Genomic DNA, 16,966 nt, shown 5'->3' with positions numbered 1-16,966 from the left:
GACCACTCTCCTTTCTGCCATGGTATCCAAATGACTGCACAAGTTGGGTTGGGAATACATGGAGCAAGAGAAATGCAGCTGTTAATCGTCAACTCAATCAAATATATGAAATCAAATCAAATAACCGTTTCCACGTTTATCTTGAGATGAAATCAAACTGTATGCCTAAAGAGATCATTTTCTTCGTTTCAAACAAAAAAAGAGAGATAATTTTCTTTTATAGTTGGTGCCACTACTACTGAATCCAAGTTTCTTCAAACAAACCGGCCCAAATATATATTGTATGGCCTTGAGCATCACAGATTCACAGCGTTCTACCAAAACCATAGCACCACGTTAACGAACATCACACCAGTATTACATTACAGTCAACCAAAGACGAGCGCTAAGGCTGCCTGAACTAGTAGCTGAGCCGGCCACCCCCGTCGTCGGTGGTGACGCCGATGGACGGCGACGTCACCGAGACGTCCCTGTCCTCCTCGGGCATCGGCGACTGGTCCACCGGCACGCTCTCGATCATCCTCACCACGTCGCCCATGGACGGCCGCTGCTCCGGCTGCGGCGCCACGCACGCCAGCGCCACGTGCAGCATCGCCACCATCTCCTCCTCGATGTCCCGGTACCGGAGCAGCTCCACGTCGAACACCTCCGCCGTCCACTCCTCCTGCACCACCGACCGCACCCACTCGGGGAGGCTCGCCGCCGCCGCCGCCGCCGCCGCGCCGCTCCTCTTGTCCCTCCTCTGCGCGTCCGCGGCGTCGGGCAAGGGGTGCGGGTGCTGCGTCGCTGGCGACCTGCCGGTCAGCGCCTCCAGCACGAGCACGCCGAAGCTGTACACGTCGGCTTCCTGGGAGAGCCGCTTGTTGTCGGCCTGCTCGGGGGCCATGTAGCCGCCGAGGCGGGCGATGGCGTGCGCCGGGCTAAGGAGGAGCGCGAGGCCGAAGTCGGCGACGCGGGCGGCGCCGCCCTTGTCGAGCAGGACGTTGGTGGACTTGATGTTGCCGTGGGGCACGCCGGACGTGCGGTACTCCCGGTGGATGCACGCCAGCCCGCGCGCCGCCCCGAGCAGCAGCCTCACCCTCGTCGTCCAGTCCAGCGGCGACTCGCCCGTCATCTTGTGTCCTGAATGATCAATCATTCAGACAATGGCAAGAACATTGTTCGTGTCAGATTCTCCTGCTTGGGGATGATTATCGACAAAAGGATCGCCGGAGATGGTACCGTGGAGGCGGTCGTGGAGGTTGCCGTTGGGGAGGTAGTCGTAGATGAGGAGCTTCTCCTGCTTGGCGTAGTAGAAGGCCCTGAGGGGGACGAGGTGCGGGTGGCGGAGCCGGCCGATGAGGTCCATGTACCGGTGGAACTCCTCGCGGGCGCAGGGGTTGGCGTCACGCAGCCGCTTCACGGCGACCATGCGCCCATCGCCCAGCACCGCGCGGTACACGGTGCCGAGGCTGCCCCGGCCGACCATCTCCGCCGACGCGCGCAGCAGCTCCTCCAGCTGGAACCTGCTCCGCCTCTCCTGCAGGTGCGAGGTCAGCGGCGCGCCGCCCCTTGGCCTTCCCCCGGCGCTGCCATCGCTGTCGCCGCCGCCGTCCTCCCCGCCCTCGCCATCCGCCCCGAAGAACACAAGCTTGCTGCGCGCACCGTCGCTGTCGCCGCCGTCGCTGCACCTGCCGGCGCTGCCCGGACGAGCCGGTTGCTCCCCCTTGAGGTGGCCGAACAGCGCGCCATCTCCGTCCTCGAGGCCGACGCGACCGCGTCTCTTCCTCTTCTTGGCTGCAGGCTCGCCGCCGCTGCCTCGCCCGCAGCAGCAACACGCTACAAGCAGCGACGCCAGAGCAAAGAAGAACAGGGCATTGCCGACGGCGATCCCCGCGATTGCGCCGGGCCTCAAGCCCCCCTTGCCAGCCCCACCGAGCGACTCCGGGGTCGCCAGTGCCGGCGAGGACGAAGCGACGGAGGAGGACGCCGCCGGGTTGGACGGCACCATGGAGGAAGGCACGGACGAAGGCGGGGTCGGGGCGGGCTCGCGCGGCAGGAACGAACAAGGCGGCAGCGGCGGCGCGGGCCCGCAGAGGCCGGCATTGCCGGCGAAGGAGGCGAGGCCGAACCTGGCGCGCATGGCGTCGGGCACCCGGCCGGAGAGCTGGTTGTTGGAGGCGTTGAACTCGGCGAGGCGGGGCAGCGCGGCGGTGACGTCCGGGAGAAGGCCGGTGAGGAGGTTGTCCTGGAGCTTGAGCGTGAGGAGGCCAGTGAGCTTGCCGAGCGCCGCTGCCGGTATGGGCCCGCTCAGGCTGTTGTCGGCGAGGTCGACGCGGACGAGGCGAGGGAGCCGCGCGACGGCGTCGGGTATGGCGCCGGAGATGTCGTTGTGGGAGAGGTAGAGCAGCACGAGGTTGGGGGCGCCGCGGAGGAGCGCGTCGAGCGTGCCGTTGAGGCGGTTCCCGCGGAGGTCCAGCGCGCGGAGCTCGGCGAGGTGGGAGAGCGGGTCGAGCGGGCCCCGCAGGTCCAGCGACGGGAGCGCGACCGAGGTGACGCGGCGGCCGTCGGCGGAGCAGCCGACGCCCGTCCAGCGGCCGGCGCAGGCGTCGCCGCTGCTCCAGTTGGCGGCCAGGATGCCGTGCGCGTCGGCGCCGTGGCGGAAGATGGTGAGCGCGTCCGTGTCGCTCGGCTTCACCTCCGGCTCCGGCTGCGGCACGGTCGCGGCTGCCGCTCCCGCTGCCGCCGCCGCCGGCATTGCCAAGCTCAGGCACGCCAAGATCGCCAAGAACCCCATGGAACGCGCCAAGAACTGCAGAGCCATTGTTGCTGTTTGCAACGGCGAGTGTGGTTGGGGCTATTGCAAGATCGGCATGGAGGAATTACTCAATCAAAGCCATGAGTGATCTTGGCTGCTCCATAATCTGCATTGGAACAAGAGAACAACCGTGCCTTTTGATTTTTGAAATCAGGATGTGTTTGAACTGGGACCTCTTCACTCTACTGTTTTCTTTTGGACAGGCCATAGCCCAGTGTCAGGCTCGTCAGTACTGGATGCTTCCACTTTTCGCTTTTGCTCTGTGACTGTCTGCCCATAGGTCCCCTAGGCCTAGGTAGGAGAGCAGTCTTCTCCATCACACCACAATGCACAGCAGCACATAGTGATGATCGGACAAGGCCATTTTGGAAACACAGTAATTTTCACAAGAATTGCAGACGAAGCAGTTTAATTTTTTCCCTAAGAAATAGGAAAAGTACCCATGTTGCAAACAGGCCTAGACTAGTTTGCATGCTATATGATCCTTTACAGAAATTCCAGTGTTCTGAAATATTGTTGTGCTTCAGTTCTGGGACATGAACCATGGACCCTCAAGATGCAAGTTTACCACTGGTCTTGGTCTTATCTTACCTTGAGAATGAGAAACAGGGATGAGGGTGAAATCATGATCCTCTCTCGGCGTGACAAGAAAGGCAACGGACTCATCATGCGGCGCTTTTGCTCCATTTTGCTTTGCCCTTTGCCTCTTCTTTTCACGCTCACATTCTCATCAGTCATCACATCCCGTTTCTCTCGCAAGTTGATTGCACCATTGCGGGGGCGCCAGCCGCCAATTAGGACAAAATAGTAGCAGCACGATGCCTCAACAATCGTAAAGAAAAAAAACATCAGTAACAGTATGGATGATAGTTCATCGAACTAACAAGAAAAATACTGCCAAAGGGAAATCATATGACTCGACAGCAACGTCCTGTTCTTCCAGATCGTGCCAAGAGTTTATGCAAACCAGAACAAATGGCGAATCATTATCCCTAATCCACAAGAAAAGGAGGGTAGCAAACTTTGAACAGCAGCAGTTCTGAGTGCAGCCAGCTAAATAATTTCTGCTCAGTGAAGAATTGAGGAAAGCCATCTCTCCAAGCAGCTTGATGCGATCCAGTCAAATTAACAAACATATAACATTACATCTCAAACCCAAACTGATTCTTATGGCCTAGTCTGGTTGCTGGGTATAATCTAGTCCTCCTCTTGATTCGCATGCAGCTATTGGCTTCCTGCATAACGAAAAATGATGCTAGTCAGTATCTTCCAAGAGCGTGGTCAACTCAATGCAAGATAAGGTCACTACAGGATTTTGATTTTGCCCACCACGTGTCTACCGCAGTAGAAAAATGGATATAATGTAGTGAAGGTTTACTGAATACAAAGCCTGTCAATAAAGGTGATAACCACAAAACCATGCTGAGGGGATGCAAATAAGAAAAATGAAAATCCACCAGTCGTCTTACAAACTTTAAAACCAAAATACAGACATTGTATCTATTAATCAGACTATCAGAGTTTTATCCATGCAATTCTCGTCCAAGCTGTATTACAAAAAAAAATACTCCTAATTTGAGCAAAGTCCACTCTACATTCTAATCTAGAAATAAATGCTACTGATTCAATCTGAAAAATGAAGCATTGGCTACAAAACCTATACTCAGAAAGCTCCATTAGCTCATTGTAATATTTATAGCACATAATGCTTTTGTAGCTAGAAAATTATAAATCCTTCGGGAATTTCTGTAGGGCTCAGAGCAAGGATATCACACACGTTCAGTTTTTCTAGATACTGATATATACCATAATTTGATATGCTGTTACCTAATTACTTTTGGACATCACAATTACATAGAGATCTAAACTCATTTCTTAATGAAAATTAATGCAGATCTTCTGGAACCCCTTCAATTATTATCTGAAATGCAACAAATGTTGAAGTTTGAAGTTCCTGACCACTCGGTTTTTTGAAAACCCTCCATGTATGCCTGACCTACCACTAATGGGCGGCATGGATCATACTTTATCTAAACGGTGCACTCATTAGCCCCTCCCAAGTAGCGATTTTTGAATTTGGCGTCCAAAGTTCGTAAAGATCCTTTCAGTCAAAAAAAATTGCGAAGAGCTAGCGGTATACAGAAGCGTAGTGACCTGTACCGGTTTATTTTTAGTAAATTAGTAATTACCATACGAGTAATGCTGATTGAAAGTTCAAACTTTCGATGTTTATATGTTCTGAACTCCATAAGCCTGATATTGTTTCATAGCCAATTGTGATCAGAGCTCCATTTCCACGAGATCTTAAGTAAATTTACAACTAAGTTGGTACTAAACTCCAAAGTAATAGTGATTCATGCCTATTCTGCCTCCCAATAATTGTCCCTTAAATTTGAAAAGTCTGTAGCCTGCAATACACCTTATATGGTCTCAAGGTGAATAATAGAAGAATGTCTAACCAGTGATTTTTTGGTATTGGATTTTCTGTAAGATTTATGCATATACATAACTTCATGTAAAAGGCTACAAGCTAGAGAAGCATATGTTCATATGAATGAAGCTCCACAGACAAAAGCATTATAAATCCAAGTCTAAAAGCTTCAAATCAGTGTAAGCATTATCCATTTAAGTTGGTTCAATGTTTCCATGGAACCTTCTATTCACTAGGATCAAAGACTACAAATCTCCTAAAATCTAAACGATGACTTGCAATCTATATAGGCACTTCATCTATTTAAGACAACTTGATTTTAAGTTGTCCATTTCTTAGGCTGCATACTTTAAAATTTTTACTCCAAACACGTTAAATAAATATTTTAACATGGATGCTCTTCCTGTTTCAAATTGGAGAGATGAGAAAAGTTAGCGATGATACAGCAAGAAAAAGAGTACAACTAACCTCACAGCAACCTTATAGAGGAGTGGTATTCTTGATAGCATCAAGTATTTGATCTTCAAGTTTATCTTCAGTAAGCCACACACTGCTCTTCTTGTGCAGGAGCTCCTTGTGCTCCGCCTTCTTCTGCTCCTGGAGCTTCTCCTTTTTCCGCCAGCTCTCCAGCTTCTCAGCCCTTTCTTTCATCTGCAAGTTATCTCATCTCAGTTACAAACATTTCACGGCACCAATCTCAATTAGCTTTACAGTTGAGTGCTAAAGACGCTGTTGTTATGCATACGTCTGAACTGAAGCTAACATGACTGAAACAGGCAGGTCTAGGATTAGACGCCCTCTTAATCCCAAACTAATATATCAACTTACACAATGTTAAGACTCGCATTCTAAGAAGTCCAAATGGACGAGGCAATTCACCAAACAAGTTGTGTGCAATGGCGAACTGGGAGAACGATGGGGAAGAGAGGGAAGGAGACGGGGAAAGCAAACTTACAAGGGCCTGGCGGAAGTCCTCCTCGAACGCGCGCCGCTCGGCCGCGCGCGTCTGCGCGGCGGCGGCCTTGGCTGCCTTGCGCTCCTCGTTGGCGACGCGGGCGGCCTCGGCGCGCGCCTCTGCCTTCCGCTGCCGCTCGGCCTCCATCAGCTGCACTTCGTAGGCGTACTGCCGCCGCAGCTGCCGCACGTCGCGCGCGTACCCCTTGCTCAGCCGGTCTAGCTGCGCCCACGCCTGCCGGGGCTCCCCAGCGGACTCCCAGCTGCCCAGGTACCCGCTAGGCTTGGAGAACTCGTGCGGCTCCGCCCGCGACAGAACCTGCGCGGAGGCGTGGAAGCCGCGGAGGAGTGGGCGCAGGAGGTGGTGCGGCCGGGAGGAGGAGAGCGCCATCGCCGCCGCAGATGGAGGACGACAGATCGCGGTGGTGGAGAGCTGCCGGCCGGAGCGGAACAAGGGAACAAGTAGAAGAAGGCCCTCTCTCTCCTGCGATGGCCCGCCTTTCGAAAATACAGACCAGCCCACATTAGATGCAAGAGCCCTAATGGAGCCCAGTAAGGAATTGGGCCGGAGACCTGCTTGAGATGGCTGATCGACTTGTGTTAGCCCGATGCGGTGTTCATTTCACACGAAACAAGAACAAAATTTGCTAAAAAAACGAAACAAGAACAAAAACATAAATACAACGATGAAAAATTTCTTCCTCAAAAGAAAAAGAGAAACATTCTCTGCCCTAAAAAACGGTGATGAAACATTCTCAGCAACATCACTCGAATTTCTCAAGCTAAATGGAGCACCACAATTTTGCTATCTTCTCAAAAATCTTTCATCTCATCGCAGCAGCATGCACCAAGCTGTAAGGGCAAATACTAAGCGTTTTCGCATACTGAGAAAAAGAAACTAAGGCAAATATATAGAGCATAGCAATGGCAGACCACTCTGGCAAAGGCCTCTATCTGAAAAGACGAGGAGAACAATGCAAGTTGCAAGGTGGTAATACAATTACACGAATATGGTTTTTCAGAACCATATACCATGTTGCTAAAGAATGGAAAATGGTCTCTGTGACCCATCCTTTAGTATTTACAGTGTAAACTCCGCAGCAGTCATTGCTAGTCTAACTATATGATGGTTAAACTTATGTCAAATGATCAACCCCAGCATCCGAACAATCAGTAGCACCACATCATAACAGCTTGATGGAAAATTTTCATCCAGATCCGTGGCACGCTTCACCCGTATACCTTCCACCTAAACAGAAAGCATGTTCAGGAACTAAAACCTAGTTAACAAAAATCCTATCCGTATAAAAATGGAAGACCAAGGTGGTTACCTGCTATCACAGTTGGCGCTGCCACTCTCAACAGATGCAATGAAGTACAGAATGTAATCATCGCCACTCTCGACAACCACCACAACTCCAATCGCCACTCGCAGCAGGCGGCACATTTTCATCCCAAGGTGAGCATTGCCGGTGTATCTGCAGGTTACAGACTGCACATTTGAGATCAGGTGGTGGCTCAGTGTTCTGGCACTTGTGACATGCTACCACATCAGGGGAGGGATCATCTGCTGGGAAGTTCATATTTGAAGCTCCATCTTCTATCATAAAATACATTTCATCAAAACCAGCTCCCTGTTGATCGAAGTTTCCTGTACAGTTGCCATTGCCTTGCAGATTAGTAGACATCCCAAATGCACTGTCAAGCTGTGTATCATCAGCTTCAAGCAGCTCAGTAAATGAGAAATAAGTCTGGGGTTCATATTGGTCAATTGCAAAGTTGCCACAGCTAGTGTCATTTGCTTGGTGAGTAGCAGTGGATTCAGGAGGGGCAGCATATGCAGTTCCTTGGGAAAAATCCCACCCCAATAGCTCTGAAGCATCCACGCTGTCAGCCTCCGAAAAGGAATATTCATTCATGTGGCTGAAATTGATGTTCCCATTCCCTTGAGATTGATTCTGGATATAATACTCATTCGCAGATCTTGCTTGATCAAGGTATTCACAATTTTTAGCTTGTGCTCTTCTTATTGACAGCTTCTTGTTGCTTCCTGGGGCAAAGCTTACCATGTTAGTGGATAAATCAGCATCAACTGTTTCTTCCCCAATTGGTTCAACGATTCCATATGAAGCGAGCAGTGGGTCCTGATCTCCTAAAGCAAAAGTCGCCTCACTAGATAGCATTGTTGACTGCGATGATGTAGCAACTGTTTGTTCACTACATTCTGGTTCAGGCTTTATATAATCATCTGAATGAGGACATTGGGGTATGGCTCTCCTTCGGCACCTACAGCATCGGTACGCAACCAACTCATCAATCCTTTCATCCTCAAGTTGCAAGGCATCACCATGAAACCAATCTGTGTGCAGGGAATACCAAGATATTAAAAAAATTATTACATAACACAAAAGGATAATACTTTAAGATGCAACAATGCTAAATAGACTTACTTCTGCACCTCTCACAGCGTACATACAGGAATTCCGGAGAATAAGTTTTGTTACAGAGGCAACAAGTTGGTTTTATTGACGAACCTATGCCATCCTTACTTTTAAGGATCACATCATTCGCCCTGAATTCATTTCCATCATCCTTGTCGTTCTTATTTTTCTTCCATACGAGACCAAAATATGTGATCGCTTGAACTTTTTTAGGTTTCTTAGGTTTTTCTGATTTTGACTTTTTTGCTTTTGTCTTTGGCTGAGCTGGTACGCTAATGATATTCGTAGTTGCCGCATTTGTGATTGGCAAGGCTTCCACTTTTGCAAGTGTCTGGGATTCCACCTTCGCGATTGGCTGGGCCTTCACATTCATAATTGGCTGAGCTTCCACATTTGCAAGTGGCTGTGTTTTAACCTTTGTGGCTGGCTGTGCTTTAACCTTTGTGACTGTCTGCGCTTCAACTTTCAGGGAAGGTTCAGCAGAATGGGAAGAACCAACCTTAAAGACAACTTTGGGAGCGGTCACTTGCTGTTGGCCAGTACTCTTCTGTTGGGGGCGGATATAACTTACATTTGTATTGTAACTTGTCAGCATAAGATTCCGCTTCTGGAGGCATAGCTTGCATGTCAAATTGGAAGTAGCACTGCCTCCTTTGCTAACAATAGATCTTGATGTACACTCTTTATGACAATAACCTGAAAGTTATTTTTAGACAGCAATAGTGAGACTAAGTATTGGAGAGCTCAGAAATCGATCAATAATACTCTTGGATACTATGAGGATAAAAAAGGAAAACAAATCATCTAAAGTGCATGCCATAAAATCATACCTTGACAAGAGCTGCATTTAACAACATCCCTGCATGCGATCAACAAAAATACAAAAGTTAGTATCTCAAACAAGAATGAATGTATGATCAGTTTATCACATAACGAGGCGAAGTAGAAAAACAAACCTGTACAGAACATCCTTCTTGCATGAGGTGCAGGGATAAACATCTCCTTTGTGAAAGAGATAAGAAAAGACATCTCCGGTATATGCTTTTACTCTTGGGTACAAATTGGTGAAACAGTTAGAGTTTGAAATTCCTGGACTAGGCAAGGAGCTACTACCATAATTCTGCTCAAATTCTCGCAACATGTACAGTGGCACGTGGTTTTCGGAAAACCACAATTTGCTATTTTCATCCTGATCACCTTCTGCTTCCAAGATATTTTTTGTCACACGCACAGGAAGATGCTTCTGGTTGGGAAACTTAAGTGCATATCTTATCTTATTGTCAATTATTTTTTTATCACAGATTACAGCATTTCTGAGGGCGGAAAAGTCAGCATCAGAACTTTTTCCATCTGAAGGAATTTGATCTGGAGGGATGAATTCCTTCCATCTAATGTGGGCATCAAGATATCTAACCTGAGAGAAATAAATATTAGGATCATTGCTAAAGTAGGTTTGATAGTACTCTTTATAACATCAGAACAGAAGTGCTAACCTGCAGAGCAAGTTGAGATGAAGTCTGGCTTAGTCCAACACATGCTCTCCAAGCAAATTGACGAGATCGTCTTGGAAAATTGGAAGCTTCATGGTAAGGTAAACCTGCTATCCTAGTTTTACCACCTAGTGGGAGTCAAAACACGACAACTTGTTCATGCCCTGGAGACTGATAGAGGATGAAATAAGACTAGTAACAGTTAAATGCACAGTACCTTGGCGAGCAACTTTTCTTATGGTTGAACATAGAACAGCCCCCCTCTGCAAAGTACGTTTTGAAATATTTCCTCCGGTCCACCAAGTCCAGCTGTTGTCATCATCAGTAGCAGTAGCAGTAGCAGTACCACATTCAGATGCCAACGAACGTCTTCTGCCACGCCTTCCACCAGCTCCACGTTTTTGGTATTGTGCAGGACGAGATGCCCCAGCCGATAGACCAGGAGATTCCACAGGCCAGTCATCTATTGGCTTCAACCAGCTTGCAGAAAATGCCACTCCACGGATGTTGCTTTCCAACTGCATAGAATAGTAACAATTTTTAATGACATAACAACTGTAGTCATTTTTACTCCCATTTATATAAAAAAGGAGATCCAACCTAGGAGAAATTATGTGTTTTTTCATTAAGAAGAAAGAAATGGGCACACAAATTCGCGTTCAAAAGGACTCCCACCCCAACCAGTTGAGCTAGGCTCACTTCCTGTGACTATCATTTATGGCAATAACTTTCTTAAAAGTAACTTCTATCTTTCTTTCAATATCCTTTATTGCATACTAAATCTTTAACAGTCCGTAACATTGTATGTAGAGGTAATTTCCTTTATTAAAAGCATACATGCATGAATATCATGTATCTAGCTCAAGGTGCATAAGAAATTTGAAATTAGTAATCTATTTAATACCACCGCTTGCTGACAGCATCCGGGGTCATATACTATATCGTTACTTGGTTGTAGAATATTGAGTATCAAAGGATACAGAAAAATTATTAACTGAATCCTATAACTCACCTCAAGCAATAGGGGTATTACAGTTCTGCAGTTGGAAGCTTCTCGTAGTTGTTGATGCCATCGTTCTTTCTGCTGCGCGTCCTGTAGTGAACCAACTAATAGGCCACGCAAACTTTCCTCCATGTTGGCTAAATAAGCAACAATACTGGGGAAATGGCTATCAGAATTTTTTATTACATGCATGACACTAAGAATTCGAGCAGACCCTTTAGCAGCATTTGCAGTGGCCATGTTAAGAAAACAAGCCTTTTTATTTCCAATTGCTGAACTTCTACAAGCAAGGCACCAACCACACCTATCTCTTGGGACTTCCATAAGCTTCTTTTCAGTACTTGGCCAAACAAATTGTGCGGCTGCTGAGGAAAATGCTTTCAACTGTAGGGAATTGTCTGCAGCCATTCTTTTCCTTGGGTTTGCAGTCTGTTTGGATGCTGAAACCTTACCCTCATCAGATGTAATAACAGCAAGATTGGCAGCAGCAGATGCTGCAATATTGCCATGATTGTAGAGATTCATGTAAGCCTGTGGTTTAAAAGATGAAAATTTTGCTGCCTTGCCACCACTCATGTTTCCAGATCTTTCAGCAAACAGCTGAAGGTGTTGTTTACCTTGATAAGATGGACAAAATGATTCTGCCTTTGCAGAAATGGTGCTCACGGTACCTTCCCTAGGCATGCCATTACTTCCAACGTTAGTGGGTAAGTCTGGACGGGATATACTTTGAGTTGGCTGTGCGTGCGCTATGTTATACGCACCCTTTACAATGGATCCATTCTGATGAGAAATTGACGATACCACGGATGGTCCAAAAGCTCCATTTCTGGGTGTGTTATGTATGTTATACTGAGCTGATAGAGTTTGATTGCAAACTTCAGCATTCTTCTCAGCGGCAGCGACTAAGCTGGGCATACATTTTTGTTCCTCATTAGACACAAATTTCTGCTGCATATATGTTTGAGGAAGTGCTACTGTTTTACTGTCCCCTCCATCTTTTAAAGTTGTCCAGATACTTCCATCTCCTGCTTTCATAGGAGTAAAACTCAACATACCGGGTTGTGGAGTATGGCTCACACCAACTTCTTTACCTATTTTTGATCTCTCACTCTGAGCTATACCAACTAAATGCTTCCAGTATTCTTCTATTTGACTGCATATATCCACATATGCATCTGAGAGAGCAAGTCTTTGGAGGACCTTGACAACATCATAACGATTGTAATATCTTGAATAAGACTCCACAGCTGAAGATGTTCCGATCCTGAAGTATTTCATGGAGCAAATATTAAAGGAAGTATAGGACACACCGTAGCAGGTCATGCAGAACAAATCATGAGTAAAACTGAAGTATTGTATGGTTAATTTGCAAGAACTTACACCAGCAAATAATCGCAAGTTCCTAAGAATAGCCTCCCGCACATATCATTGCCAAACGTTTGAGCCCCTCTTGCACCACGCTCAATTCTTGACGAAGTTGGTCCAAGCTTGTTAATAACACATTCTGGACAAAACCATTCTCCCTGAGGAAGGAAGGCTTTGTTTTGACCAATACATCTCGAGTGATATGCCCATGGGCAGCCATCGCAGCATACCAAAGTCCCATCCATTCCACATATTCGGCAATCATCACTGTTGCCATCCTGAGAAGTGTCCGCTACAGTACCTTCTGAATTTGTTACATTTGGAGTGCTTTCCACGTTCTGCAAATCATTCATCTTTTTGTAAGCAGAGGCCTTTGAGGCTCTGTTCGAGACTGCTCTTGAACCAGCCTCCAAAAGGGCGCTAGAATCAATCTCATATTCCATTTCCTCATTATAGCCTTCTCGGTCCTCCAGTTCAGTTTTGAGCTCATCTGATTCAATGACATGATCACAGAGTATTTGCAGCACCCTCAGCTTCATGGCAACAGGAAGTTTATAGTATTCCGTGGCTAGGAGGCTTCTACCAAAACTCCGTCCCCCTAGATTCTTAATGCAACCCATCACATACAGGTACTCTAGTAAGAAAGTTGGCCAAGTCAATGCATCTAATAATGTCCAATCCAGATACCTGCACACATTTCAAGGAAAGTGAAATTATTATCAGAATTTTAAGTAAGGAAACACAGCAGTTACGAAATAGTTATTGTAGTTAAGAAGGGGTTGGAATATAGAGTACTTACTTCAAGCAATTTGAGGCAAGCTGAGATCCTCCACCAGATTTAGATTCAAGATGCCGCCTCAGTGCGCGCAATAGCGAGACATGTACAGCATCCAACAAGTTATTCTGCGCACTGCAATTAATGGCCGCAACAAAATCATCCAGCCCAAATGGACTCAGGAACAGCTGCACGCTGAACGATCGCAGGAAGTTATAAACAGAAAAGAGATAACTTATGGACTCTTCTGGCACAGGAATGTCTCCCGATGACGGAGGCAACTCCACGGCCTGTACAGGAGGGCATGGCTCAGATGGTCCTTCTTTAGTGAAATCTGATGAATTACTCGAAGATTCAACATCCTCAGACATATCCGAGCCAGACCCACTATGCTGTGGTGCATCAGGCCTGGCAGACGACTCGCATCCATCAACCCTCTGCCTAGTACTTGATGGCTCTTTGACCTCCGAGGCACTCCCTGATGAAACCAGCAAGTCTAGCTTCCTTTTCCTGCAGCTCACTTTCATGCCTAATGCACCATTCTCATCGGACATGAGAAATTCCTGGAGTTGAGGAAGCCCCAAATCCTCACCATGTCCATCTTCAAACACCACACTGTAGACCCCAGTTGTGCTATCATAGGATGCAACCTTCCCTATCAGAATCCTTGCATGCCCTGGAGCACTCCGGCCAATGTAGCGGCCCACCAAGCTTTCCCCTACCTCCTGTTTCACCTGAAGGCCCCCAGCAGGAGTTGCAGGCCCTTGATTCGCCACTCTGCCATCACCTTCCTCCATCTTAACCTTGCCTTCCGCAGCCACTGCAGTGCGCTCTTGCTCCTGAACACAGCCTTCATCCACCTCCATCTTCATTTCAGATGCCACGGGAGCCAAATCTTGCACTGCCTCTGGAACGCTCCCCACATTCACCTCGCTCAGTGTGGAAGCTGCAGAGTTCTCTTTGCATGCAGCACCACCCTCGTCCACCTCCATCTTCGATTCAGACACCACAGGAGCCACATCTTGCACTTCCCCCTGAATGCTGCCCTCACCAACCTCCTTCGCTGCAGGCACATCAGAGTGTCCTTCACCCGCAGCACCGCCCTCATCCACCTCGTTTGCTTCAGGCGCCGCGGAGTGCTCTCCGCCCGCTGCACCGCCCTCATTAACCTCCATCCTCGGCTTGCTCACCGAGGCCCCCACATCACACCCATGCTCCGCCGCGATGCCTTCACCCGCCTCCGCCTCACTGGCCGCGCGTGGGGTAGCAGGTTCTCCCACCGCAGCGCCGCCATCGGCGGTCTCCATATCCACCTCGTCAGCATCCGGCGCCGGGGCCGCCGCGGCGGAGGAGGCGTCCAGCACCCGATCGGAACCCTCCCGGGGCTCCACGGCGTCCATGGTACCGGGCCCGAAAACCCTAGCGAGTGCGCCCTACAGAGCCATCCTCGTAGCGAATCGCGGACCTCCAGGACAGATTCCGACGGGATTGGTGAAGCGGAGGCGGCGCCGGCGCGGATGCGGGGACGGGTATGACCGGATACGAATCTGGGAGTTGCGGAAGCCGCCGATCTCGCCCTTCTGCGGCGAAGGCGGCAGCGATAAGCCTGCGTGGATGAATGGAACGGGATATGGGGAAGGTCGGCTGCAGGGCCCGCAAACCCTATGGCGATGGCGGCGGGAGGCGAGGCGGCGGAGAGGAGTTGGGGGAGGGGAAGAGGTGGAGATGATGGGGGTGGGGGGGGATGGGGGGGGGGGGGGGAGAGGGGAGGAAGGGAAGGGAGGAGAAGAGAGAACTGTAGCACGGGCGCAAGCACACCAGGCGAGGGAGGGCCGAGCCGCACCCCGACTCGCACCAGCCTGGCTCGCGTCACTCCGGTTCGAGTTCCCTTTTCGGGGGTGCGGGTGCGGGTGCGGGGGTCGTGGCGCGTGTGTGCGGACCGACCCGCCCGGTTGGCTACCGGCTGGCTCGTCCCGTCGTCCGTTCGGCCCTTCGGGAGAGCTGGTTCGTTCGTTCCTTCGTGGGCGGATGCGGGCGCGCGGGTGGGAACGGACCCGGTTGGGTTCGAGCAAGCGTGCAGCCTCGTCGTGTCCGCGCGCGAGCTGGCTGAACCGGGTCAGGCTGCGCGCGTTCCACCACCAGGTCTTGCACGTACGACGGCCGCTGGTCGACGGCCGCCAGGCGGTGGAGGGAAGGAGGGAGGGAGGGAGGTGCTCCGAGTTTTTCAAATTCAAAAACGGTGGAGGGAGCGTGCCGTCAGCTTGCTTGCTCAGGTAGGGCAGGGGGGCAACGGTTGGCTCGCGCCAAGTGCCCGGACTTGCTGCTTGTGTGCTGCGGTGCCCCTTGGCACTCTCGCTCCTCGCCAGCGGTTGCTTGTGTGCGGGTGTGCCCACCTGTGGACTAGGTGCGAGGTGTGCTGGTGTGACTACACCTGCGTAGTTGTTTGTACCTCTGATTGCTTCTAGTTCTATCTTTGCACATAGGCTTACACTAAACTTCGTGAACGTCTCCACACCCGTATGTGAGATAGGCAAAATGTTGTAACTGGTGTCCCTCTCGAATTGCTTGTTTATGTAGTTCAATTCAGCCATAATAATCTACATGATTAGAAGTGTACAATTGAACGGTGCGATGAACCGGGTGCGGTGTGCCATTATGATATGTTATATGATTCTTTGATGCTAAATCGTAAGCCCTAGGGAGTGCTATGTTGTAGCATAGCATCTTCCCAAGCTCGGCTGACTAGCCAATCATTTTTATTTCAATTCATGTCACTAGGGCACCGGTTGAATACTAGATGAGGCTATGTATCTATTTTGGAGCAATTGGCTCAGACAACTGCCTCTTAGCAATTTTCGTATGTTTTACTTGTCACATGGGCTTTTTTTAAATCATCGACAAGAAAGTAAATGTGAAACCCATGATGATTATATGAGAATTCCAAATCCTAAGAGAATGGTCATAAGGATTAGATGAAGCAATCATAGTTCAAACATGCCTATAGTCAACGTCAAAGGTGAATTGAATAGCATGGTAAGACACAATGATTGAAGAAATTGGTAAACCTTTAATTAATAACACAAAATCCAAAGCAATTTGAAACTAAGTTTTAAAATTCTTAAATTCTCAGTTACAGGAGATTCTCTCATGAGCTGAGAACGTGTTCTCTACATTCTTCTTATGTAATATTTTTGTTTAAGTTGACAAATATAAAGGGAGATTATTTCAAGGGCATAACTTCGAGAAGGCTGAAGCACAAGTTTATTTTTTTAGTTTAATGCTAACTGCTATTTTGGTTCTTTGGTTTGGGTTAAGGTATGTTCACTTATCCCGCCGTGTCATTTTTTGCAAAAGAAAATTTGTGTGCCTCGGTCCTCTTTTGTTTGTTTGGGTTAAGGCATGGCGTTGGACCGGGCTAATAAGGAAAAGTCTAATTCATTTCAGGCCGAAAACCTATACCAAGGCCCATCATCTTAACAGCTTATCAGACAGAATTATCGAGTTGGGCCTGATTGCAATGCTAGTTGGGCCAGAAGAGGCCGGGCCTGCTCAGGCCGGATTGATCTACTTGTTACATTACATATCTGCCCAGTTCATCACCTCGCAAACATAAATCTTTGCATTCAAAGAAAACTGAATTCTATAAGGATGCCGCTGGATTGGTGGAGCATAATGTCCAAATCTTGGTGCTGTTTAAGCTACTACTT

At 48.7% G+C, this 16,966-nt stretch overlaps 3 protein-coding genes across 4 annotated transcripts; all 3 read right to left on the bottom strand.

The window, feature by feature from the left end:
• Nucleotides 1–162: 162 nt before the first annotated feature.
• On the bottom strand, nucleotides 163–3,542 carry LOC117833152 (leucine-rich repeat receptor-like protein kinase PXC1). The gene is made up of 2 exons (XM_034712561.2): nucleotides 1,222–3,542; nucleotides 163–1,122 (listed from the first exon to the last, which is right to left on the bottom strand). Exons 1-2 carry the CDS (start codon nucleotides 2,801–2,803, stop codon nucleotides 401–403), a joined length of 2,304 nt encoding a protein of 767 aa, XP_034568452.1. The 5' UTR covers nucleotides 2,804–3,542; the 3' UTR covers nucleotides 163–400.
• Nucleotides 3,543–3,689: 147 nt separating this feature from the next.
• Nucleotides 3,690–6,978, bottom strand: LOC117833156 (uncharacterized). The gene is made up of 3 exons (XM_034712567.2): nucleotides 6,184–6,978; nucleotides 5,697–5,879; nucleotides 3,690–4,032 (listed from the first exon to the last, which is right to left on the bottom strand). Exons 1-2 carry the CDS (start codon nucleotides 6,571–6,573, stop codon nucleotides 5,709–5,711), a joined length of 561 nt encoding a protein of 186 aa, XP_034568458.1. The 5' UTR covers nucleotides 6,574–6,978; the 3' UTR covers nucleotides 3,690–4,032; nucleotides 5,697–5,708.
• Nucleotides 6,979–7,120: 142 nt separating this feature from the next.
• Nucleotides 7,121–14,995, bottom strand: LOC117833151 (DDT domain-containing protein PTM). Of its 2 annotated transcripts, none has more exons than XM_034712560.2 (10): nucleotides 13,284–14,995; nucleotides 12,500–13,171; nucleotides 11,126–12,383; nucleotides 10,331–10,631; nucleotides 10,117–10,241; nucleotides 9,580–10,037; nucleotides 9,454–9,482; nucleotides 8,633–9,319; nucleotides 7,514–8,541; nucleotides 7,121–7,455 (listed from the first exon to the last, which is right to left on the bottom strand). In XM_034712560.2, exons 1-9 carry the CDS (start codon nucleotides 14,657–14,659, stop codon nucleotides 7,571–7,573), a joined length of 5,877 nt encoding a protein of 1,958 aa, XP_034568451.1. In that variant the 5' UTR covers nucleotides 14,660–14,995; the 3' UTR covers nucleotides 7,121–7,455; nucleotides 7,514–7,570. The 2 variants fall into 2 exon arrangements, with proteins under 2 accessions (XP_034568451.1, XP_034568450.1); XM_034712559.2 differs by having other exon boundaries at nucleotides 7,121–7,431.
• Nucleotides 14,996–16,966: the final 1,971 nt, after the last annotated feature.

This window comes from Setaria viridis, chromosome 8 (genome assembly GCF_005286985.2).
Source record: "Setaria viridis chromosome 8, Setaria_viridis_v4.0, whole genome shotgun sequence".
Classification (NCBI taxonomy): domain Eukaryota; kingdom Viridiplantae; phylum Streptophyta; class Magnoliopsida; order Poales; family Poaceae; genus Setaria; species Setaria viridis.
Note: the sequence above shows the minus strand (reverse complement) of the source record. Positions and strands in the feature narration are given on the sequence as shown.

Bases quoted from the DNA above. Each gene is read 5' to 3' on its own strand.
- LOC117833156 (XM_034712567.2), bottom strand. From the start codon at position 6,573: ATGGCGCTCTCCTCCTCCCGGCCGCACCACCTCCTGCGCCCACTCCTC. The intron at 5,880-6,183 runs GTAAGTTTGCTT...GATAACTTGCAG, and splicing joins AGGACTTCCGCCAGGCCCTT to ATGAAAGAAAGGGCTGAGAA.
- LOC117833151 (XM_034712560.2), bottom strand. From the start codon at position 14,659: ATGGACGCCGTGGAGCCCCGGGAGGGTTCCGATCGGGTGCTGGACGCC. The intron at 12,384-12,499 runs GTAAGTTCTTGC...GAAATACTTCAG, and splicing joins ACTTGCGATTATTTGCTGGT to GATCGGAACATCTTCAGCTG. The intron at 10,242-10,330 runs GTACTGTGCATT...GACTCCCACTAG, and splicing joins AAGAAAAGTTGCTCGCCAAG to GTGGTAAAACTAGGATAGCA.
- LOC117833152 (XM_034712561.2), bottom strand. From the start codon at position 2,803: ATGGCTCTGCAGTTCTTGGCGCGTTCCATGGGGTTCTTGGCGATCTTG. The intron at 1,123-1,221 runs GTACCATCTCCG...TTGATCATTCAG, and splicing joins CCTCCACGACCGCCTCCACG to GACACAAGATGACGGGCGAG.